The sequence below is a fragment of the Giraffa tippelskirchi genome, chromosome 6, assembly GCF_054371585.1.
Source record: "Giraffa tippelskirchi isolate mGirTip1 chromosome 6, T2T-mGirTip1v1.2.pri, whole genome shotgun sequence".
Taxonomy (NCBI): Eukaryota; Metazoa; Chordata; class Mammalia; order Artiodactyla; family Giraffidae; genus Giraffa; species Giraffa tippelskirchi.
Window position 1 is genome coordinate 138,486,228 of NC_137280.1, and position 24,352 is coordinate 138,510,579.

General features: G+C 46.7%; 1 protein-coding gene across 6 annotated transcripts in view; it reads left to right on the forward strand.

The window, feature by feature from the left end:
- The window catches only part of LARP1 (La ribonucleoprotein 1, translational regulator), a 57,881-nt gene extending 35,447 nt beyond the window's left edge, over nucleotides 1-22,434 (forward strand). For 2 of the 6 annotated variants that reach the window (XM_081501854.1, XM_081501856.1), the window contains exons 2-20: nucleotides 424-485; nucleotides 760-825; nucleotides 1,741-1,915; nucleotides 2,810-2,938; nucleotides 3,014-3,214; nucleotides 3,314-3,476; nucleotides 4,304-4,448; nucleotides 7,391-7,565; nucleotides 7,690-7,859; nucleotides 10,002-10,394; nucleotides 11,223-11,346; nucleotides 11,468-11,673; nucleotides 12,148-12,254; nucleotides 13,429-13,580; nucleotides 16,257-16,401; nucleotides 18,072-18,181; nucleotides 18,335-18,462; nucleotides 19,975-20,174; nucleotides 20,865-22,434. In XM_081501854.1, the coding sequence (XP_081357980.1) occupies nucleotides 424-485; nucleotides 760-825; nucleotides 1,741-1,915; nucleotides 2,810-2,938; nucleotides 3,014-3,214; nucleotides 3,314-3,476; nucleotides 4,304-4,448; nucleotides 7,391-7,565; nucleotides 7,690-7,859; nucleotides 10,002-10,394; nucleotides 11,223-11,346; nucleotides 11,468-11,673; nucleotides 12,148-12,254; nucleotides 13,429-13,580; nucleotides 16,257-16,401; nucleotides 18,072-18,181; nucleotides 18,335-18,462; nucleotides 19,975-20,174; nucleotides 20,865-20,952 (2,939 nt within the window). In that variant the 3' untranslated portion in view covers nucleotides 20,953-22,434. Of the gene's footprint in view, nucleotides 1-423; nucleotides 486-759; nucleotides 826-1,740; nucleotides 1,916-2,809; nucleotides 2,939-3,013; nucleotides 3,215-3,313; nucleotides 3,477-4,303; nucleotides 4,449-7,390; nucleotides 7,566-7,689; nucleotides 7,860-10,001; nucleotides 10,395-11,222; nucleotides 11,347-11,467; nucleotides 11,674-12,147; nucleotides 12,264-13,428; nucleotides 13,581-16,256; nucleotides 16,402-18,071; nucleotides 18,182-18,334; nucleotides 19,843-19,974; nucleotides 20,296-20,864 lie in introns of those variants that run through there. The other 4 variants (XM_081501858.1, XM_081501853.1, XM_081501855.1 and 1 more) reach the window with 3 other exon arrangements.
- The last annotated feature ends 1,918 nt before the right edge of the window (nucleotides 22,435-24,352 follow it).

The window sequence follows — 24,352 nt, forward strand, 5'->3', positions numbered from 1 at the left end:
GTTTTTGTCTTGCCTTCCTAAGTCTACTCACACAAAGACTTCTAGAGTTTGAGCCAGAGAGAGACTTTTCAGATTCCTTTATGGGGTCTGCTGTGATTCAGGAGCCCTGAATTTTAGAGCAAATCCTGCCATGGACCTAGAGTCTCCAGGCCTCAGTCCCCCTTACACAAGAGGGTAAGAGCTGTGAGAGACCAGTGTTGAATTCCTGGGGTTTTGGCTGCCTGCTTCTTCCATGATCTCACTTTCCACGATTTCTTCAGAAAGTGGAGTTTGAGCGTGTGTCCTTCTTCTGTCCACCACGTCTTCCGTCTGTGGGAACCTGCAGGTTGCTTGGTGGCATGGGGCAGTGATGAGGGTGAGGAGCTGGTCGAGGCCCTCTCTGACAGGCGCTGTATAACCACCTCTCCTTTCTTGCTTCCACAGAACATTCTGCCCCGGCCAAGGTGGTGAGGGCAGCAGTTCCTAAACAGCGCAAAGGTGGCAAGGTAAGAAATATGAGTTGGCAACCCAGGGGTGGGGATGGGCTTCCTGGATGGAGGTGGTAGCCTCTTTTCTGTTGTAGTGAGTGCTGCTGGGCTGCAGGGGATTTCTGGGTTCTCTCTGAATAGCAGAGGCACTTTTTCTGGGTCTTTGTTGTGGATGGTCCTTGTGGACAGACTGGTTTTCGCTTATGATCTCTTGGTGGAGATATATTTTGGATGAGGGCCTGCATGGTGGAGGCAGGGTTACCCTGGAACCCTCACAGAATGTGCCTTGCAGGTTGGTGACTTTGGAGATGCAATCAACTGGCCAACACCTGGAGAGATAGCCCACAAAAGTGTGCAGGTGAGTCTGTGGGGAGGGATGGGCAGGTTTGAACTCCGTCTACATGTTCACATTTGGCCTCAAGCTTTCAGAGCCTCGGGTGTTAATTTTCTGTTTTTTAAAAGGAGTGGTTAGAAAATATGGGCAACCTTGAAATAGCTAAGAATCATCCTTTGAGCCCTTGCTGTGTGACAGAGACTGCCAAGTGCTGTTTATCCATCATTTCACCTAATCCTCAGTGACTCCTAGATAGGCCCTTTGGTAATTCCCATTTTACAGATGAGGCCACTGAGGCCGGGAGGGGAGGTTAATCACTAGTCCTTGATGGCCAGGCAGGGATTGAAAGTCACATGTGTCGTGTTCTAAAACCTGTGTTCTCCACTTGGATTGCCTGTGAGTGCAGCAGAATGGTCATTAGGGCAAGTACCCACCTCCAGACCACAGGCTATGGGGAAGCTTACATAGCTTTCCTAAGCTTCAGCAGAAGGTGGACCCCTGGTCAGTCCTTTCCTCCCCAGCATCTTTTTTCTGGGCTAACGGCAAGATCCCTCATTGGCTCGGGCCACTGGGCTTTGTTCACAGACAGGATTGGTGTGGGCAGACCAGAGGCCTGTGTCTCCTTCATCCCACAGGTGATTGAAACTATATGGTCCTATTGTAGGGAGTAAACAGCTGGCCTTTGCAGGCCACAGCCCATGTTGAGGGGTTGTCTCTCTCATTTCGACTTAAGGGACCTGGAGAAGCAGGTTATCCTCTGCCTCTCACCTGTTTGACCACTCTTCCCAGCAAAGGCATGTCAGGTGTGAAAGCAGGACTATAGGATACATCCACCCCAGGCTGCATCATGTGCTCCAGTGACAGGGGGCTCCCTTCTTTCCCATCCTGAGTGGCTTTCAGATGCACGTTACCTCCCTGTTCCTCTGCTTCCTGCTGCAGCCACAGGCCCACAAATCTCAGCCTGCCCGCAAGCTACCACCCAAAAAGGACATGAAGGAACAGGAGAAAGGAGAGGGGAGCGATAGTAAGGAGAGCCCGAAAACCAAATCGGATGAATCGGGGGAGGAGAAGAATGGGGACGAGGACTGCCAGCGAGGGGGACAGAAGAAGAAAGGTGAGTGACTTGGAGCAGGACTTGGGAGAAGGTAGGCAGAATCAGGAAATGTGAGAACTCAAGGGCTGCTGGAGCAATTTCAGGAGCCCCCCAAAAGTGCTTGAGAGTCTGACGGGTGTAGGCTGCTGGGCTGGCAAGCTTCCTTCCAACTATCTGTCCATCAGTTCTTTTGCTGTAACCAGCATTTGGAAAGCCTTGTCCTCAGTACTGGGGCTCAAGCAGTGCAGAAGACAGGGGGTCCCTCCCTCAGTGTGTTCTTTGCGTCTGTCGATGTATTGCTGCCTGTGTTAGATTTCATTTAAATACAGGAGATCCCATTGCTCTGGCTGAAATGACTAGGATACAGGTTTGGCTGCTGTCGTACGTATCTAGAGGAACAGGGGTTTAACCAATATGGAAGATTGTTTCTTTCACTTGAGAGCTGGGTAGAAGTAGGTCAGGCCTAGAATGGCAACTCTTTGATTCCTTTGTCTTGCTGTGTGTTGGCCCTTCTCATCCTAGCTGACTCACTGTACTTAGCAGGATGGGGAGAGGGGAGAATAGCTCCCTTCCTTTTAGGGACACACCCTAGAATTGACTGCTTCCACTCAGCTCTCCTCGGCATGTATCTAGGGGAGCCTGGAGGTGTGGTCTTGATTCCAGGCTGCCATGTGTCTGGCTGTAGAGGGTGTGCCCTGGAGAAATCAGTCTTGGGGGTCAACCAAGAGTGTCCATCACACTGAAGTCCACCGCCTTCTTATTTCAGAGATGAAAATGAAGTCCAGTGGGGGAAAGGCGTTTGCCCGAGGTGACTGGGGGGCAATGAAAGCCCTGCCAGGGACAGAGGACTGGGGATAGAGGTGGGCAGGAGGGGCCTCTCCTTCAAGCCTTTCTCGTGCCCACGCTGTCCTCCAGGGAACAAACACAAGTGGGTTCCGTTGCAAATAGACATGAAGCCTGAAGCGCCCAGAGAGAAGCTGGTCTCACGCCCTGCTCGTCCTCCAGAGCCACGACACACCCCCACCAACCGCGGGGAGATCAAAGGTACGTGCTCCCACTAGGAGGGCCTGGGCCTGGAGGTCACCCTCAGGCTTGACCTGATGCCCCCTCTCCCCATAGGGTCTGAGCCTGTCACCTACGTGCCCGTGGCCCCCCCCACTCCAGCCTGGCAACCAGAGACCAAATCGGAGCCTGCCTGGCATGACCAGGATGAGACATCGAGTGTGAAGAGTGATGGGGCTGGTGGGGCGCGGGCTTCCTTCCGTGGCCGTGGACGGGGGCGTGGTCGCGGACGGGGACGCGGACGGGGTGGCACTCGAAGTACGTGAGGCCCCTTTGGGCTCCGGGATGTCTGAGGGAGTTCAGCGGGGGCGGTGGGCGGGAATCTCCTCTCCCTCATGGTGCTCGTTCCTCCCATAGCCCATTTTGACTACCAGTTTGGCTACCGAAAGTTTGATGGTGCGGAGGGGCCTCGCACCCCCAAGTACATGAACAACATCACCTACTATTTTGACAATGTCAGCAGCACTGAGCTTTACAGCGTGGACCAGGAGTTGCTTAAAGACTACATCAAACGCCAGATGTGAGTGGACAGGTGTCTTCCTTCTGGAGACATGGGTGGGGTTGGGGGTGTCCCGAGGACGGAGTAGGGCTGTGCAGGCCCTTCTGGGGATCACAGTGGTTGCTGCCTCTGGCTGGAGGTGAAAAAGATAACTTGAGAGAACTGTACTTCTGTTTTAAAAATTAATCAGTTAATGTTTTTAAAAGGAAAGAAAATGTCTAGATTCTGTTCCCTTTGGGCCTCTGTTTGTAATGGCAGCATTGTCAGAATGCTAATAGACACTTACTGAGTCCTCATTGATGAGGTCCAGTGCTCAGCTTTATAGGCATTCTCTTACTTAGTTCTGGAGTTACCTATTTAATTTTTATGAGCTGGGTTTTATCCCCTTTTTATTGATAAGCAAACGGGCCCAGTAACTTCCCCAGCTAGTAAGTGACAAGGCACAGATTTCAGTCTGTATTTCTGTCTGACTTGCAAAACCTTAACTCCTAACCTCTCTAATGGACTGTCTCTCAGTCCAGTGGGGGGAGCCATACAAGGAAAGAGATCATTGCAGTAGAGTGTGATAAGCAGTTTAGGAGCAGAAGAGAAAGTGACCAACAGTATTGGGACTGGGTTTTAAAGGATGAGGAGCTTGTCAGGTGTACCAAGAGGCTGAAGGGTAGAGGGAGACAGTTTGACCCAAGGTTAGGGAGCCATGAGAGAATAACATTATCTCTTTCCAGCCTTTAAGATTGTAAATAGAGGGACAGGGTTGGTCCGAGGCTGTGTGAGGTTCCTGGAATGTACAGAACAAAGAAGGCATATTCACACATGATGGAGCAATCACACTTCTCCCCTCCACCTAGTGAATACTACTTCAGCGTGGACAATTTAGAGCGAGACTTCTTCCTGCGACGAAAAATGGATGCTGACGGTTTCCTTCCCATGACACTTATTGCGTCCTTCCACCGAGTGCAGGCCCTTACCACTGACATTTCACTCATCTTTGCGGTATGTCTCCCTCCCTGGGGCTGGGGTGGAGAGGAAAGAAAGATCCTTACTTAAGGAGCTGGAGTTTGGGTTAAGCCCAAGAACCCCAGAAGAGTACTCATCTCATTACTTGTGCTAACGTTCCAAGGCTTAGCCAGCCTCTCTCCCTCCCTCTCCTCCTTCCCTTCCCTTCTTTATCTCGCCTTCCTCTCTCCCTCCCTCTCCTCCTTTCCTTCCCTTCTTTATCTCGCCTTCCTCCCTCTCTCTCCCTCACCCCTTTATCATGGAAGACATCAGACGTGGAAAATTTACAAAAGTCAGTGCAGTGGTGTAAGGAGCCCGTTACCCAGTCTCAGCACTTATCAGTTCATGGCCAGTCTTACGCCATCTATCTCCTCATCTGTTTCCTTTCCCAGATTACTTTGAAGAAAATCTCCAATAATTTGACATTTAATCCATGTTTCAGTTATTCTGTCTCTAAAAGATAAAGGCCTGTTAAAGAAAAGTACTCACTATATCATTATTGCATGTAAAAATATTAACGATTCTTTAATATCACCAAATATTTGTTCAGTTGCCAATTCACCCCCCGTTTCAGAAGTTTTCTTTCAGTAGTTTGTGAATCAGGATCCAGATAAGATCAATACATTGTCTTATGATGTCTCTTCCTCTTGCTCTTCGTTTGCAGTTTTTTGTTGGAATGCTAGATTATACAGCTTGTAGAATTTTCCGTAGGACACAGTGGTACCATTTTACATGTTCCGTACTCCAGATTTTTAGTAAATTAGTGATTGAGCGGCCTGATCAGATTCAGGTTTTTTTTTCCTTTCTCCCTCCTTGTCAAGAATACTTTATAGATAGTGATATATTCTCTCAGATGGCACTTAATGCTTCACCTGGTTCTCTTTTTTGTTATATAAGCTGTAAGTCATTACCTGTTACTTCATTAGAAACTATAAAATGTTTATGTTCTATCTGTCTGTCTGTATTTGTTTGCTGGAATAACTCTTTAAGGAGGTATTTTGCCTTATCAGCTATTTGGTTACCAAGAAGCATGTAGTTTGTACAAGAAGGGCAGTTAAGTGCTTGATCTTTTCCTTTGTTAACCAGTTCTCAGAATTAGCTGATTTAGAATTAGAATTAGCTGATCCCTAATAACCTTCAAAGGTAACTGGTAAGGTTTCAGTTTGTTTTTTTGTTTATTTTTGTTTCAGTATCATTACAGACTAGTAGATTAAAGCATTTTGTTTCATTTATTGTAGTTATTATGCTAAATCAAATCGTTGCCAATGGGACCCTGGTTCATCTTATATTTTTGGTGCCCCAGATCTGGAATGGCCTTTTTTTTTTTTAAAGACACTCTAGGTCCTTTATTTTGGGGAAATGGTAATTCTGATACTTAGATATCACAGCCTGAGTTGTAGGGTATTGATTGCTACGATTGGTTGTCGTTTTTTAATACATCATGAGATTACACTGATATTTTCTGTTAATATTTCTACAGTGTCTTTACTTAACTCAAGGATCTTTTATGTTTGTAACTATTACTTTCTCCCATGCCAAAAATCCTGATTCCAAATAACATCAACATAACTATTCATTTGTTTTACTCTACACATTATGCTTACAGTACCTCTCCTACTCCTAAAAATTTTTTTTCCCCATTTATATGGTCAGTGACTATTTTCTTAAGTTGAAATAATTTTTGTGTGGTTGTGTACATACTAGTTTTAGTAATTTTGCTTTGCTCTCACATTTTCAGGAATGCTTTCTTACCCCTAATTTCTTACTTCTTTTACATTTATATAAAATATTTATGTGGTTCCAAAGGCAAATGGTATGTTGAAAGTCCAACTTAAAAAAAAATTTTCTTAATCCTTTTTTCCCTTTTACTATAAACAAACTTTTTTGAATCCTTCCATTAAAAAAAAAATAAGTAAATGCCTCTCTGTGTATTATATACTTACCCTTTCTTAGATGAATGGTAACATGGCACATGTATTTCTTCACCATTTTTTGCTTTCACTTAATGTATCTGGGAGCTGACCACTTGGTAGTGGTAATAGAAAGACACTCCTCGTTCTTATTTACAGTTGTGTGTATATATATCTCTTCATGTTTTAGCCAGTGTGTCTTTGGTGTAGGAGTGGGATGGTTGAACTGAAGGGCAAATGAAGGGCAAATGCATGTATAATTTTGCTAGCTGTTACCTGATTCCCTTTCTAGTGGGTATGCTTTCTGCAATCTCACCAGTAGTGTATGAGAATGCCTCTTTCCCCAGCCTCACCAACAAGAGTATGTTGTCACATGTTGAAATGTTTCTCTTTTCCATTTAAAAGATTTTAAAAACTCTTCTCTACTCTCCATTACTTCATCCCTTTTCCCCAGACATAGATACCTGTAGCCCTTTACCTGTGAATCCTAGAAAAATTTGTGTGCATTTGCATGTTTTTACTTAAGAATTCCAGCACCAGTGGGATACTAAACTCATTGACCTAGACCTGGTTTTTGTGATTGTTAACCACCTCAACACATTTGAAGCTGATTTTTAAGCCTGAGTAGTGTTGGGTTGAATGGATGTGCCATAATTGGTTTAAATTACCTATGTAGTGGCAAGTTTAGGTAGTTCCGTTTTTTCCTTTTACAGGCAGTGTCGCTGTGAATGGCCTTTTATCCATATCTTATACATGTTGTCACCTGTTGGTACAAGTATTTCCCCGGGATTGATTCCTGGAAGTAGAATGGCAGGGTCAAAGGGCAAGTGTGTTTTGCATGTTGGTACCTCTTACAAGTTAGAACATCTCACTTGTCTGCTGGTTGTGGAAGATGGGGCCAGTTTTCTTATACTCCTGCCAACTCTGGAGTTTGCACTGAGCTCATGGGGCTCAGTCATGCCCTAGTTTCCAAGATCTCGGTCTGTCTACGTCTTCCCTCTGCATCTTCTCCCTCCTCCTCCCCTGCAGGCCCTAAAGGACAGCAAAGTGGTGGAGATCGTTGAGGAAAAAGTACGCAGGAGGGAGGAGCCAGAGAAATGGCCTCTTCCTGGTCCCCCGATAGTGGATTATTCCCAAACGGATTTCTCCCAGCTTCTCAACTGCCCAGAGTTTGTGCCCCGCCAGCACTACCAGAAAGAGACAGGTAGGTACCCTGCTGGCATGTGGATGCTTTCCTGTTGCCCTTGTCTTCCGGCCAGCAGTCCTGCTCGGGGCTGGCATCAGGAGGAGGGCTGGAGGGATGAGGGCCTCCTCTTTCCACCCTTCAGAGTCAGCGCCTGGCTCTCCCCGTGCGGTCACCCCAGTGCCAACCAAAACAGAAGAGGTCAGCAACCTAAAGACGCTGCCCAAGGGCCTGTCCGCCAGCCTCCCTGACCTGGATTCTGAGAACTGGATTGAAGTGAAGAAACGGCCTCGGCCCTCTCCAGCACGACCCAAGGTGGGTGAGGCCTGTCCCCTATCCTGGATTCTAGGGGCTTGGGCTGGAGAGTGCGGAACGGGTATCACATAGGCACAGAGCTCTGTGTTCTAAGGGGGTAGCAGTCAGGCCAGTTGGTTCAGGGTTGTGATGTAAGCCACAGGTCACCAGTGAGTGCAGGAAAGCTGATATGGCCTGTTTCCATTTTCAGTGGATCACCCCTCAGGACAGCCCTAGCTCTGTAGTTTCTGAGTGGCATTTTCACGGGAGGAGATCATACAGCCTCTGGCAGCAGTCTCATTGAAAATTAAGTGTTTCTTAATGCTTGGCTGGGTTTTTTTGTTTGATTTTTTGGGGTTTGTTTGAGGGCTTATTTGGCCACTCTGACCAGGGATGAGACTCACACCCCCTGCAGTGGAAACACAGTCTTAGCCACTGGGCCACCAGGGCAGTCCCTTGGCTGTTGTTTTTGCCTCATCTGAGTCCTTGTGGCTGCATTATTTAGCGCATTCCCCCTGAGTTTGTCCTCACTGTCTCATAGGTAACTCCATCAAATCCTTTGAAAAGGGAAGGGAGAAGGAGCAGACCCATGGTCTGGAGAGTTAGAGTCTAGACTGGAACACAGGTCTTCTGTTACTGCTGGCTGGTGACCTTGGAAAACTTCTTTAATATCTGAAGGCCTCACTTTCTCTATCTTAGGTTGAAAGAAAGGAGGGGTTAGATTGCTCTAGAAATAGTAGACTAATATATGAGTAGCTCACACATAGTCCTCTGTTAGAGAAGTGTTTCAATCTCAAACTAAAATTTGAGGAGCAAATTTCTACTCCATTCACCTGCCCACTGCCATCCCTTCTTTGGATACCTTGGTCTAGGCCTTGAGAGGAGACCTGATAGATGACCTTTGGGTCTATGGAATTCTGTGCCCCCTTTTCCACTGTACCACTGTGATCGACTCCCTCATTTCCTTCCTGCCCCCTCACCCCCAACTTCCCTGTCTGTTCTGGTTGTTCAAGAAGTGTCAGATAGGCTAGAATTGTGAGGAGAAGGTAGTAAGTGGACAAGGACCTGACAAGGTTCAGTTCAGTGCTGAAGACTGCAAAGGCTTTGGAAACGCCTTTCCAAAGCCACACTTAGCCCCCATTCCAGAATTAGAGCCCTCCACTTCTACCTGGCCTACCCTGACCCTTGCAAAAGAGAATAGTTTAAGATTTATACAGAAAGCTTTTTTTGGCACAGCAGGGAATTAATGTTTAAATATGTTCTGTGAGGTAAACAGATGTTTTACCTCCAAATACTTGCAGATAAATTCAGCCTATCAACACTCACAAATATTTTGTTTTGGCTGAAAGGAGTGTTGTTTTTTCCCTTGCCTTTGGGGCATGCCGTGTTTTTGGTTTTTGGTCTGTTTTGCCTCTTACAGTCTTTGTCCCTGCCTTCATCTGGCTTATTTAAACAGGTCCTTTCATAATCACTTCTTCACAGAAGCCTTCCATGAGTGTCCCCAGTCCCACCCCCAGTTGCTTAAGTGCTCCTCCCTAAGTACTCCCACGAGGCCTATTTATAGTCTTGACGATCACATTGCAGTTGATTGGTTGGTTGACTTTTTCTCCCACTAACCTGTGAGCTCCATAAGTTCAAGGACCTGGTCATGTTCACACAGCCTGGTACCAGTGGGTTCTTATCCATTTACTGAACAGTTGAACATGGGCTGTGGTTCAGTCCCAATCTAAGTTCTGAGGGTACGATGGAAGGCAAGGCAGCTGTGGTTCTTGCCTGACGAAGCTTCCAGCTTGTTGGGAGGAGTTGGGGATGGGGAAATGGATGAATCAGCCTATTGAACTTCATGTACCCACTGGGAGGCCAGGTGCTGTGGAGGGATATATATTTAGGTAAATGAGAGTGCAGTTCGTACGTACAGGGAACTTGTCTCAGTGTTTGTGAATGATGTGATGTGAACTGTGAGTGGAGAAACCCAGAGTCCTATGGGACATCCTTTTTTCGTGAGTGACTCCAGTGCTGACAGCTGTGACTTGGTGTCATTATCAGGGCTGCAGATGTAACAGTCCCGTGTTGAGGGGTCAGGGCTTCTCTCAGGGGACAGTGACAGCCTGGTCTAAGGACTTCCTGGTGATTCTCTCTCTCTTTGGTCTCCCCCCATTTTAGAAGTCGGAGGAGCCCAGGTTGGTTCACTCGACCACTCTGCCTCAGCATCTGCCCTCTCAGCAGCTGATGTCCAAGGATCAAGATGAGCAAGAGGAACTGGATTTCCTGTTTGACGAGGAAATGGAGCAGATGGATGGGCGGAAGAACACCTTTACTGCCTGGTCTGATGAGGACTCTGACTATGAGATTGATGACCGGGATGTCAACAAAATCCTCATTGTCACTCAGACACCACCTTACATGCGCCGGCACCCGGGGGGCGACCGCACTGGCAACCACACCTCGCGTGCCAAGATGAGTGCTGAGCTGGCCAAGGTCATTAATGATGGGCTCTTCTACTATGAGCAGGACCTGTGGACTGAGAAGTTCGAACCCGAGTATTCCCAGATCAAGGTAAGCCTTGGGCATAGTGGTGGTGGGGGCCTAGAGTGCCTGTGACGTGAGGCAGAGGAAAGCTGACAAGCCTGTGACCTTGGGCTCAGAACCTCAGCACCCTCATCTAATAAAAGGGGGTGATGATTGACACTGCTTGGTGGGGGGCATTAAGAATGAGAAGAAGTGTATAAACACTGTAAACTGGCCATGTGAGAGGTGATCATCCTGCTTCTTTGATCATCCGCGTTTAATTTCAGAGGTTGGCTAGACACTTTTGTTAAGAATAAGGTTGGATTGTCATTTCTATTCTTAAACATTTAGGCATGTATTAAAGTTTAAAGGCCTTTTGAGGAACTTGCTTTTGAGTGTGGAATATGGAGAAAAGATGATAGGTCTTTTAAAAACTCACTGCTGCCTAGAAACAGTCAAAACTGGTAGTTGTAGGCATTTTACAGAGTGGATGTGTATGGTGGCCAGTTGGCTTCTGGTAAGCTTCTGTAGTGAGTGGTAGTAGTAATGTGTTTCGAGATGAGAGAAGTGCAGGAAGAGAGTTGGGGAGGGGAGGCCATAGCAGGTTGTGGGGGTGGGGGTGGCTGGAGTTCTGACCTCAGTGCTGCTGCAAGGAGGGCTGGGCAAATCTTCAGCCCTGCTGGGTGAGCACACTCAAACCTGGGCACCTGGGGTTGAGGCATAGTGATGGGCATCTGAGAGCCTGGGGACCAGAATTCCATGTATGTGGACATGGGAACTGCCGTCTTCAACTTCCTGTCTGTCTGGATTCCTAAAACAGGCTGGGGCAGTCCTCTTACCAGCCTCTTTTCCCCACCTATCTCGTGTCCTCTGCAGCAAGAAGTCGAGAACTTCAAGAAAGTCAATATGATCAGTCGGGAGCAGTTTGACACACTAACCCCTGAGCCCCCTGTGGATCCCAACCAGGAGGTCCCTCCTGGACCACCTCGCTTCCAGCAAGGTGAGAGATGACCCCTGCCACTCTGGCCTGAGTGGGAGAGTCTGGAGCTGTCTGATGGGGCTTCCAGGGACAGGCAGTTACAGGCCTACCTCTGCTCACTGTCCCCACTCTGCTTCTGCAGTTCCCACTGATGCCCTGGCCAACAAGCTGTTTGGTGCTCCCGAGCCTTCCACCATCGCCCGCTCTCTACCAACCACTGTCCCAGAGTCGCCAAACTACCGCAATGCCAGGACCCCCCGCACACCCCGGACACCGCAGCTCAAAGATTCAAGCCAGACATCACGGTTTTATCCAGTGGTGAAGGAAGGTCGGACACTGGATGCTAAGGTGAGGCGTTGATGCTGAGCCACTAAGTCTTGGGCTCACTTGACTGCCTTCCAGGGCTCTGCCTCTCTCCTTTGTCTTGAGCTAAGAAAGTACCACATCCCCCCCACCCTCCACCTGCTCTGTATTCTTAGGCTAGTGGGCCTACCGGGATTGAGTGACCCCATCTGCAGTGTGGAATGGGGGGTGGGAGTGGTGGCCCCATGCAGCCATGATAAGGTCTAAGGAGAACTGAGCAGGTCCTTGAGCAGATGACATCACATCACCCGCAAGCCTCAATTTTGTCACCTGTCAAGTAGGTGTGCCAGCTCCTCCTCACAGCTGTGGACATCACGTGAGACTAGATGTGAGAGTGCTTTGTAAATTGTGAGATAACTCAGACTTTAGGAGGGTATCGTAATCTTACAAATACTTGATGCTCCTCAGAGTCATATGAGTATGACTGTATATTAACAAATCCCACACTGACCTTTGCAGACGCCTCGGAAAAGGAAGACAAGACACAGCTCGAACCCACCTTTGGAGAGTCACGTGGGCTGGGTGATGGATTCCCGCGAGCACAGGCCCCGGACTGCTTCCATCAGGTGTGGGCTGTGGAAAGGGGGTTCAGGCTGACTGCAGGGAGGGCAGCAGAGCCATGACAGTGATGAGACCAAGAGGAGAGTACCTCTTTGGTCTGCAAAGAAGGAAAATTTAAGGAAGGGGCCCTCATCCAAATCCAAAAAACCAGGAGTAGTCTAGAGAGCTTAATCCAGATCGTGGGGAGAGGAAGGCTGCTTTCTGAAGTGTGGTGGTGGCATGGCATTCTCATGGGAGGTTGCTGTGCTATGCTATGCTAAGTCGCTTCAGTCGTGTCCGACTCTGTGCGACCCCATAGACGGCAGCTCACCAGGCTCCGCCGTCCCTAGGATTCTCCAGGCAAGAATACTGGAGTGGGTTGCCATTTCTTTCTCCAGTGCATGAAAGGGAAAAGTGAAAGTGAAGTCGCTCAGTCGTGTCCGACTCTTAGCGACCCCATGGACTGTAGCCTACCAGGCTCCTCCGTCCATGGGATTTTCCAGGCAAGAGTACTGGAGTGGGGTGCCCTTGCCTTCTCCGCTCATGGGAGGTTAGCTCAGTTGATTTCAGACATGCATATCTGCTGCCTCCCTCAGGATAGCTCAGGAGTTGAATAAAAAAAAGTACAGCTTCCTAGATTCTCCACCCTAGGTCTGCTGGAGCAGCTTCTGGGGGTAGGGCCTGGATTCCTTTTTATTTATTCTCAGGAAAATGACCCCAGTGTTCTGAATTCCAGAGCAGGTTTGGGAGCCACTGACCTATGCACTCTTATTTATTCCCTGCAAAGATAGGTGGTGGTTTTACAAAAAATATGGATGGGTTAACCCATTACAGCTCGTTAAGGAAAGTTAAATGTTAACATGGGATAAATAAACTGCTAAAAGCTCAGGTTTGGGCACTGTACAGATCTGAGATGTTAAATATTAGCTCTGTGACAGGGCAAGACTCCCAGTCTGTGAGCCCCAATGTCCTCACTGTTAAAAAAACATCCAAAGGTTGGTTGAGTAAGTGAGACCCATGGATATAATAAGTGAGATCCATGCATATAGTTAATTAAGGGTCTAGTACAGTACCTGGGCCTCTTTGTTACACTGAGAGGCTGGATGTTGAAGGCTGGAAGGAACCAGAGGGACCCTTCCTATCTGATGGTTGGCTGTTCTGGGGAACCTGGTGACACTCTCTGTTTCATGGTCTCTGCAGCTCCAGCCCCTCAGAAGGCACGCCTGCAGTTGGCAGCTATGGCTGTACCCCTCAGTCGCTGCCCAAGTTCCAACATCCTTCCCACGAGCTGCTCAAGGAAAACGGCTTCACACAACACGTCTACCACAAGTATCGTAGGCGCTGCCTTAATGGTAAGAAGCACAGAGGGAGAGGGCAGAGCTTCCTGGGCCACTACTGAGATCCAGAGTAAGGGCTGGTGGAGCAGGTGACTATTCTCACTAGCCTCAGAGCAAGAAGTGACATAACATTATAGCAGGAAGGACTGAAGTTAGTTTTGGAATATAGGAGGCAAAGAGGATCTGGTGCTTTTAGACTATTCCTGTTCCTTGATTTTTCTCTGTTGATACTAAAAAAAAAAATCAGGAGTTTTCTTTCCTGTTTCTGGTGAAGCTATCGATGTCACAAACAAATATGCATAAGACAGCATATATTCTCCAGAAAGATGATGACCTGTGGATCAAATCCAACCAGCAGCCTGTCTTTGTACTGCCCTGGAGCTAAGAACAGGTTTTGTTTTAACATTTTTAAGTAGAGGTGGGGAGGGTAAGACTTCATGACAGAGACTGTATGTATGTGACCTGCAAAACCTAAAATATTTACTCTCTAGCCCCTTACAGAAAAAAAGATGGCTAACCCCTACTGTAGATGAGAATGTAAGGAGAGAACCTCTCTAGACACTCACATGTTTCCTTTTATCACAAAAGATAACCTTTTAACGGTAGGTTTCTCTTGGGTTGTCTCTAAAGATGCTCAGAGCCCCCTGGAGTAGGAAATGGCAACCCACTCTGGTATTCTTGCCTGTGAAATCCCAAGGACAGAAGAGCCTGGTGGGCTCCAGTCAGTTGAGTTGGACATGACTGAGTGACTGAGTACAATATTCTCTAAAAATGCCGTTTCTGTTAAAGATGCACAGTGAAGTATTTACCAGTAAAAGCGATACAACTCCTGGGATTTACTTTCTAATACTCCAGACCAAAGGTGGAGAGGAGAATAATTAAGAAAACTGGCAAAATATTGATTATTGTTTAAGCTGAATGAGGGGGATTATTATATACTCTGACTTTTGAGTTATGTGTAAGTTTTTTCTGTAATAAAAATGTTTTAATGCTTAAAAAAAAAAAAAGATGCTCAGAGCCATGCTCACTTAAAGTTACTGGTCAGTCAGCCCCCTTTTATTTAGCAAAACATGGCTGCTCAATGCTTGATTCATCTACCTTACTTCCCTCTTGGTATGTATGTGTGTGTAATAACAGCTTTAGTGAAATACAGTTCACACACTATATGATTGACCTATTTTAAGTGTACAAACTCTGTAACTTTTAATATATTTGAGTTGTGCATCCATCACCAGAATCCATTTTAGAACATTTTTGTTACCTTAGAAGTAAGCCCTGTGCCACCCTTACTAGTCATTCCCCATCCCTCCACCTCCCCAACTCCTCCCAGACCTACACAACCACCAATTTACTCTGTCTCTATGGATTTGACTTCATAAACATGGAATCGTATGACGCATGATCCTTTGTGACTGGCTTCTTTCCTTTAGCGTATAATTTCAAGGTTCATTTATGTTGTACCATGTATCAGTACTTAATGCCTTTTTATTATCAAACAGCATTCCACTGTGGATGATACCACCTTTTGTTTATCCATTCATCAGTTGATGGACAAAATTTCTGCTTTGTCTTTTCATGAGTAATGCTACTTTGAACATTCCTGTACATGTTTTTGTGTGGATATAGGTTTTCATTTATCTTGAGTGGAAGAGTAATTCCTGGGTCGTATAATAGGGTAGTTTTGTGTAGCCTTTTGAGGAACTGCTGCAAGACTGTTTTCTAAGTAGCAGCATCATTTTATATTACTCAGAGCAGTGTATGAGGGTTCTGATTTCTCCATATCCTCCTGACACTTATCCTCTTCCTTTTGAGTATAGCCATCCTAGTGGGTGTGCAGTGATATCCTGTAATGGTTTTGATTTTATTTGATATGGTTTTGATAGCTAATAATGTTGAGCATTTTTTCATATGCTTATTGGCCATTTGTATATCTTCTTTGGGGAAATGTCCATTCATATCCTTTGTCTGTTTTTTAACTGAATTATTTGGAAATCCCTTATCAGATAACATAATTTGTAAATATTTTTCCCATCCTGTGGGTTGTCTTTTCACCTTGTTTGTCGATCATGTCCTTTGAAATACAAAGGTTCTTAATTTTTAAATGATACCAGATTTTAAAAATTTTATCTGTTTTTCTTGTTCTTCGGTGTTGTGTGTGTGTGTGTATATGTATATATATTTAATTTTTAATTGGAAAATAATTGCTTTACAATATTGTGTTGGTTTCTGTCATACATCAACATGGATCAGCCATAGGTATATATATGTCTCCTCCCTCTTGAACCTACCTCGCACATACCATTTTTACTTAATATTGTAGGACTCCTAAAATAATCGGTAACGATGATATGATGAATATAGTTTGTTGAGTGCACGGATTACTTATTTGTGCTTTTCCTGGTTCTTACTACACTGAGAGCAGTGATGTTTGAGGTGGAGCGGTAGACCAGGATGCCCGCTTCAGAAGCAGATGCCACCTACTTCTGGGGGTGCTCAGGCCCCATGCCCAGCAACAGGGCCTGCTGCAGAGTAGTTAGTCCTCAGTAAATACTTCCCCGGAGACTTAACGGTGATGAGCAGGGGAATTGGGAGGAGAAAGGACCAATGTCTTTGAGCCACAGCATCATTTGTCCCCCACAGCACAGGCAGCCTGGCTCTAAAACATATCTTTCCTCTTTCCTCCCCAATCAGAGCGAAAACGCTTGGGCATTGGCCAGTCTCAGGAGATGAACACTCTCTTCCGCTTCTGGTCCTTCTTCCTCCGAGATCACTTCAACAAAAAGATGTATGAGGAATTCAAGCAGCTGGCTCTGGAGGATGCCAAAGAAGGCTACAGGTGAGTGAGATTGGGGTGAAGAATCTGGTGCTTGAGGGATGGTGAGAGGGTATCTTTGTTGGGTCTGCTTCCAGAACTGTGATAGGAAATCCATTGTGTATATATTTCATGTACTTCATAAAAAAAAAAAATCAGTACTTTTGAATAAGTAATGTATTCAAAATTCAAAGAAGTCGTAAGGTTATATAGTGAGAAGTCTTCCTCATCCTGGTTTTCTGGCCATCTAGTTCCTTTCCCCACAGGCAGCCAGTATTGTTAGAATCTTGTGAGTTCTTTCTAAAAATACTTTGCTTATGTAAGCAAAGACAGACCTGTGTAGTCTGCCCCCTACCCACACCTCTTTTGTTTATATAAAAGGTAGCCTCTATTAGGTAATATTTTGCACCTTGCTTTTTTAATTAATGCTGTATTTTAGAAATCATTCCATATCCATATATAAATGACTTTCTTGGTTTTTTTTATGGCCTATGTGGTCTTACTGTATAGATGTACCATAATTTATTTAACTAGTCTCCTATTAATAGATACTTCAGTTGCTTTTAATGTTTTGCTATTTAAAAAAAAAACAAACTAGAGGGACACTTCTTTCTCAAGTAAAATGTTTTCTCTGTGAACAATTTGAAAAGGACAAATGTTTAAAGAAGATGGGGGAAAACATCCTTCAGTCCAGAGACAACCAGTGTTAATGTTCTGCCATATTTATGTATTCAGGTCATGCAAGGGATGCTTTTTTTTGTACTTTCTTCATGATTTATAAGCATCAGCATTTCTCCATGTTGTTAAAATACTTAACTTTTTTGCCATCTTACAAAAGTTTTATGCTTTTGGCTGAAAGTTAGAAAATAGAGAGAAGATCATTTGAAAATCCTACCTCCCAAAGATAACCAGTGTCAGCGTATTTAACATCATAGTCTGTGCCCTTCCAGACTTCGTGTGCATGTGTAAACTTAAAATTTACTTACTTGTTTACAAAATGTGTTTGTCTACCTATAACACTTTGAAACATGTCTTTTCTACTTGATAATGTAAACATCTCTAAACATCCATCAGTGTATACTTAAATTATAATTTTAAATAGATTGTATTATTCTGTTGTACAGTTACCATGATTTTTCTTAATCACTTTTCTAAGACTTAAGTTTTTCAAAAGAATGCTGCTATGAACAATTTTGGTACATCTATAAAATCTAAATCTACATGTTTGGTCATTTCCCTGTATATGTTGCTAGAATTGAAATTTCTGAGTCCGATAAGTGAATAGATGATCTAATTGCCATGGTCAAATGGCTTTGCAGAGAGCTCATGCTGGTGATTGACAAACTTTGCTTAGGGGACAGACAACAAATATTTTAGGTTTGTGGAACATAAAGTCTCTGTTACAACTACTCTCTGCTCTAGCAGCAGAAAGTAACCAGTGATACTTCATAGGCAAATGGGTGTGGGCAGAAGGCTGTTGTTCATTTGGCCCAAGTTTGCTGACCCTTGGCGAACGTTTAATGCTGGACTCATTTAGACTAGCATTAAATGCCAGCCTTCTCAGAGAACACTTACCATTTTCTCAGTAATCCATGTATTTTAAATGGTTTCATAGTTCATCTATCATCCAGATGTGTTTCCTATTTACAGATAAAGAAACTGTCCTGATTTCACTGACTTGTGTTCTCCTACAGATATGGTTTGGAGTGCCTTTTTCGATACTACAGTTATGGCCTGGAAAAGAAGTTCCGGCTGGACATATTTAAGGACTTTCAGGAGGAAACCGTGAAGGACTATGAAGCGGGTAAGAGTCAGAGTTGGGACTCTGTGAGCCCTGGTCATCTCAGTCTTCCCGGCCCCTGGGCTTGTGTATCACATCATGTCTCCCTCTCCTGAGCCTCTCTATTCTTTACTTCTCAGCGGCCAAGCTTCTTTCTACCTCTCTCTTTCCCTGCAGGTCAGCTGTATGGGCTAGAGAAGTTCTGGGCCTTCTTGAAATATTCCAAAGCCAAAAATTTGGACATTGACCCCAAACTTCAAGAATACCTCGGCAAATTCCGACGTCTCGAAGACTTCCGAGTAGATGTGAGTGGATGTCTGAGTCTCATCTTTCCCGCCCTGATTGTCTTAGAAAGAAAACTGGACCAGAGATCTGGATACCTGGGTTTTGATCCCAGCTGGGCCACTAGCCCAGGGACCCTTCTTGTCCCTATTTGGGCCTTAAGTTTCTTAAACAGAAGGTGTGAGAAGTGGGCAGTGAAGGCTTATTGGAGGGTTTGTGATTGTTCCCCACTCCCTTTCCCATAGCTGATGTGGCTAAACCATCATAATGCCCTTTCTGTCTTATCTCCATCCCTCTTTGCTGCTATGCCCTATTTAGAGGTGATCAGGATGAGTACCCTAGGTAAATGTTCTTATTCTTTCTGGGAGAGGTCATTTCTAACCCCAGAACTTGATAAAGTATGTCTAGTACTTCCCTGCTCCTCCCACTTCTTCTTGGCACAGTGACTCAACAGTGACATCTAGTGGTGGGTCAAAGTTATGACTGCTGGTTCTTCCATCCTGAGTATATCAGGGATTCCAGAGATAAGTAAAACTTTTTTCTTCAAAGTGTTCATAATGTAGTAGGGATATGCCAATCGTCTTACTCCCTTGAAACCTTTTAGCAAAAGAGCAAATAGAAGTAAGTAATAGTCTTCACATACATTAAAAAAGTTGACTTTATTGTGTGTCAGACACTGTGCTCTGACCTTTGTAACCTTTATAAAGTGAAGCAGGCAGGGTTATTGTACTCATCACTTACAGCAGTGGATGGTCAGGAGCCCATGGCCAGCCAGTGAGATAGTGGCAGCACTGCTCAGATGTCCTGACAGAAAGATGGGTCCATTTTCTTCCACCCTTAAGGACTTCCTCCTTTGGGGGCTGGAGGTGGGGGATGCATGTGCAGAGAATAGGGAGACCTGTTGGGAACAGAGCAGAAAGGGCTCAGCTTTGGCTCCCAGAAAGGGGAGAGGTGACCTTGGGGTTACAGGACCTCTGGCAGTGATGAGGCTAGACTGGATCCCAGTCTGACTCTTAAGATCAGTGTCCTTTTTAGGGCCATGAGGCAGTCCCCAGGAGTCTCTGGGCCTTCTGAGTGGAGGCCTGTCAGTGTATTGCATGCCACGTTCCATGTACCATCTCCTGAGCAGCCGCCACTTCCCAGAAGGGGAGCGGAAAGATGTATGGATAAAGGCCTGGGCTTCAGTGGTAGATAGGCCTGTTTCAGATTTTGTCTTGACCAATTAAAAGTTCTGGACCCCTTGGGAGCAAATTATTTTTCTGTGCTTCGCTGTCCTCATCTGTGAAATTAGATGGTCATGTCTACATCAAAGGGTGGTGTAGACCCCATGAGTAAATGTGCATAAATCAGCACAAGGTTTGGCATCTTGGCATGGAGATGTGCTTAATAAAACTAGTGACTAGTTTTCAGGGTTATAAACCTGTTTATTATCTACCCTGGGAGGTAGGAAGTAGTGGGTCTCTGAATAGCTCTGGCAAGGGGGAGGGGCTGTGGGTAGTGCTTCCTACTCACCTGTGACTCCCTCCTTGTTACAGCCCCCCATGGGTGAGGAGGGCAACCACAAGCGACACCCAGTGGCAGCAGGAGGTGGCAGCGGTGAGGGCAGGAAACGGTGCCCCTCTCAGTCTTCCAGCAGACCCACCACCAGCCAACCCCCCACACCACCTACTGGCCAGCCCATCCGGGAAGATGCTAAATGGACAAGCCAGCACTCGGATACACAGACTTTGGGAAAGTGAAAAGCTCTTTAGCCCTGGGGTTTTGGGGGAAGAAGGGATGGAGGAAGTAGGTGAGCGTCTTTGGGGGTGCCCAGTCCCAGGAGAGGGGAAAGAGAAAGGACAGGCCTGTAGTCATTATGATGGGCCTTCGTGCTGAGTAGCAATGTGTATACCATTTGGGCTATCAGAGGTACCCCTGGGCAGGAGCCTCCACACACCCCCTTCCCTCTTCTCTCTCCATGACTCTTCTTCACATCCTAGCTTCTTCTAAGGGGGGGAGGGTAAGGGGGGAAATTTTTTTTATATATATATATATATATATATATATCAAGTTTTAAATTATTGATAGTTCGTCTGGATTACCAAAATCACTCTGCAGCCCTCCCCGCGGCTGGTAGGCCGCAACCCTGGTCCCCATCCACAGCTGCCTCCTGCTCCCCCTCAAGCCAACTATGCAGCCCACGAAAAGGCCCTGTGGGCCCCATTGCCCAGCACTGTTTCCTAGAAGGCTCTGGCAGCGTCCCTGGGCCCTACAAGCACCAGCCCCTTGATTATCTGGGGCTTGCCATCACCACGTTCTCTCCCTGCCATCCCCATTACACCCTTCTGCCATCTTCTGGGAGGAGGAAACCAAAGGATCTAGAAGTGGGGGTGAGGGAAGGTTTCAGCCTCTCTCCATCCCCCTCTCCCCATGCCCCTTACTCCAGCCCAGAGAGACGCTGCTCATACCAGAAAAGACTATTGAAAGATGATTTATTTTATTTTTCTCTGACCTTTCCATCCTTGGGAAAATGAAAAAAAGACAAAATCGACCTTAAAAGACCAAAAAAAACCATCAGAAAACCCCCACCTAATCCACAGAAAGTGATGTCTTTCCCCTACTCTTGGAATTTTTTTGTTTTGTTCTTGGAAATAGTATTTTTTTAAAAGTTGCCTTATTGTGGAGTGGGAATCTGAAAGACCCAAATGCCTGTTTTCCTCGGTGGAGTCAACTTGAAGAGCTCCCACCTTCTCTGGATGTGCCTGGGCTGGATTGGTTAGAATCTGTCTCTTGACTGAGTTGCATGTACAGCACCTCCTGCCTATAGGCAAGAGAGTTGGGAGTGGCTCGGATCAGAGCCGTGCCCAAAATATCTCTGCTGTCACATCATTTGAAGCTGACATCCTATGTCCGTACACCGCTGCCACTGTCGTGTCCTCGCTCTGCTTGCTGTTTCCTCTCGCCAGGCTCCGTCCTGCCGTGACACCCTTCATCCTACCTTTGGAACCCCGAGGCCACGTTTGCTTCAGATTGTTGGAGGACAGCATTGGCCTGGATCTGGGACACACTCGTCCTCAGCCTGACCGTCTTCCCCCACCTCAGAGGGGAAAGGTGAACACTTGGCAACTGAGGCTTGGAAACATTTCTCACGTTCCATCGATCGATCTCTGAGACCTCCAGGAGGCTTTGTCTCTTAAAAGGTGGAGAAAGATGCTGTTCTTCTCCCATGGGCTGGGTGGGTTTCCCCATCTTGCGTCACCCCTCTGCAAGCCATCTCTGCCCACTTTCCAGTTGACCCTGCCTAGGGACAAGTGATGAGGAGGCTGTGAGGGTATGGGGAATCCTGCCGGTTGGAGAAGCCCCACAGTAGGAAGGTATATGTGGACATAGAGTATACCTGTCTTCACTTCTCCAGCCACTGACTGCTTGTCTTGGGCTGTGGATGATTAGTGGAATGGCCGATCTCCTGGCAGCCAAAGCTAGGGACAGTGACCGGTGACTGACCTTCACAGACTGGGCTGGGGGCTGGGTGCGGGCATGATGATACACTTATCCCACGGTGGTGTTGGTCATGTGCTCACACTCAGCCCTTTTCATCTGCTTCCTCTGTTGAGCTCTAAAGTTGGGAGTAGCGGCCAGTATCTCAGGCTGGCAAGGGCTTGTCTTCTGTCTTGGGCGCCTCATTGCTGTGCCACCCCCCGCCCACCCCCAGTCTCCACCCTCCCAGTATGGGGAAGCCCATCTCCATTCCTGTGAGCTGGTTGTCTTGAAAGCCAAGATGAGTGTCTGGTCTGTGCTCTGACAGTGGAGTCTGAGACCTCTCCCTGCCCAGCCCGGTGCCTGCCCCATGATGTACCAGACACCGGACACCTGGACCCCCGGACCCCCACCTTCCCTTAATCGCCCCTTTTCCTTCAGGTTGCTTGGCCCTGTACTGTTTCCAGCACCATAGTAACCTCAGTGTTTGTCCTCTGCTGGGTTTGGGGTCACAAGAAAGCCTTGGGGTTGTGGAGAAAGGCTGTTCTCTAGAGTTTACTCCCAGGCCAGGGGGCTGCCATCCTCTCCCTGATCCTCCCCACAGACCCCAGAAAGAAGAAGCCCCTTTGGGGTGGGGAGGTGAGGACTTCATCTCAATACAGGCTGGGGCTGGGGGGGCTTTTTTTCTTCCTTTTTTTTCTTTCTTTTTCTTTTTCTTTTTTTGTGTGACATGTTTGGAGTTAATGTTGCAAAGAGTAGTTTACATCTTCACTTTCTGAAGACACTTGAATTTAGGACCGATGTATCTGTGACAAGCATGCCAGGAGTGGCAGAGGACATCGGGCTTGCCACTTCACATCCACCATCCTCCATGGGGATCCAAGATCTGAGACAGAAGCAACAGCCTGCCCCAATCCTTCCGTTCATCCTGTACTTTCCGAGATGGGTCCACGCCAACATGAGCTTTGGGCCTCAAACATCAGAAGGTCTGTGTGTCTCAGCTCTGCTTAGGGGCAGGTTTCTCCCGCTGTCTCCTGAACCTGGGAGGAAAGGCACTCCGGGTAGAGAGGGGCTGCCCGACGCTGCCGCAGCGTGGACCCCTTGGGCTCAGATCCCGGCAAGGAGCCCCCATGTCAAAGTTGTTATGTTTTTGTTCTGTTCTATTGTAGTTCTCTCTCCTTTCCTGGTGATTGATTTTACAAAAGAAAGCTGCTCAGAAAGCCCTGGCAGTGGGAGGAGGGGCAAAGAAGACAACTAGTTCGGGAGGGTGGGCTGGTTTTTTGCCAAAAGGCTGAGTGGTCTGGATCACCTAGCACCCTCCCGAATGGGACCCCAAAGTATCTCGTGTATGAGGGTCCCAGGATTTGCCCCAGCCCCACCCTCTCCTTCAGCCACATTAATGGCAGAGGCAGAGAAGATCAGAACATACAGCCCATTCTGACTGGAGAGGAAAACGTGTCATCTGGCTTTGCGGAGAAGGTTCCACCTTATGCTCATAGTACATTATCTTTACCATGTGCTAGGATATCACATTTACAAGGAAAAAAATGTAAAATACTTGAATGAGCTTGTATTATAACATTAATATTATTGAGAGTATCTGCTTTCCAGGCTGAAGTGATTCATTCATTATTCTAGTCCTGCTTTAGTCGTTTGTAATTTGTGGTAATTATGCTTTTCTTTTTAATACAAAAAAAATGTATAAAAATAAAAACTTGAAAAGGCAAAAAAAAGAAGCCTGGCTGGTCTCCCATGAAGGGGTACAGCTATTGGGTGTGTCGAGTGGAGCCTGGTTCACGTTCTGACCTCAAATCCATGGGAACCTGCCCTCGGCATATGCATATGGAACCTCTCCAGGGCTGGGCCTCAGGGCTGTCAGTCCCGTCTGCCCAGGGCGGAGTCTCCCGACAGTGTCTGAGGCTCCTGGCGCATTCAGGTGCTTCCTCAGGGGTCTGGAGAACTTCTACGTGTCTTGAGCTCGTCTCCACCTTGTGTCTGAGGACGGAGGAGCTATAGCCAGTGCCACAGACTAGAGCACTCCCCAGTCCAGTAGCTGGAATTCCAGGATTTCATGCACTGGCCGTGGCTTGACATTGTATCAGGACACAGCCAGGAAGATAGAAGTTGCTGTGATTCCTCACTGAACACATTTCCCTATGGGCTGGAAAGGAGGAGCAGCGCTCTGGCCCAGTGGAATCCAGATCAGCCCCGGATTTACGCCTGGGAAGGACGGACGAGCACCCCCACCACAACTGGTCCCCAGGTTGCTGATGAGTTTTGTCTGATGCATGAGGCCAGGCACCAGCAGTAGTGACCAAATGCCAGTCTGGCTGTAGTGTGTACTGACAAAACTAAAACTGGGCCTTATTCACCGATAGCTGTTAAGTGTCCTGGGCCTGGCACGTCAGCATCCCTTCACAAATGTTTTTCCAGACAGTTTGCCTTGTGTCAGGAGAG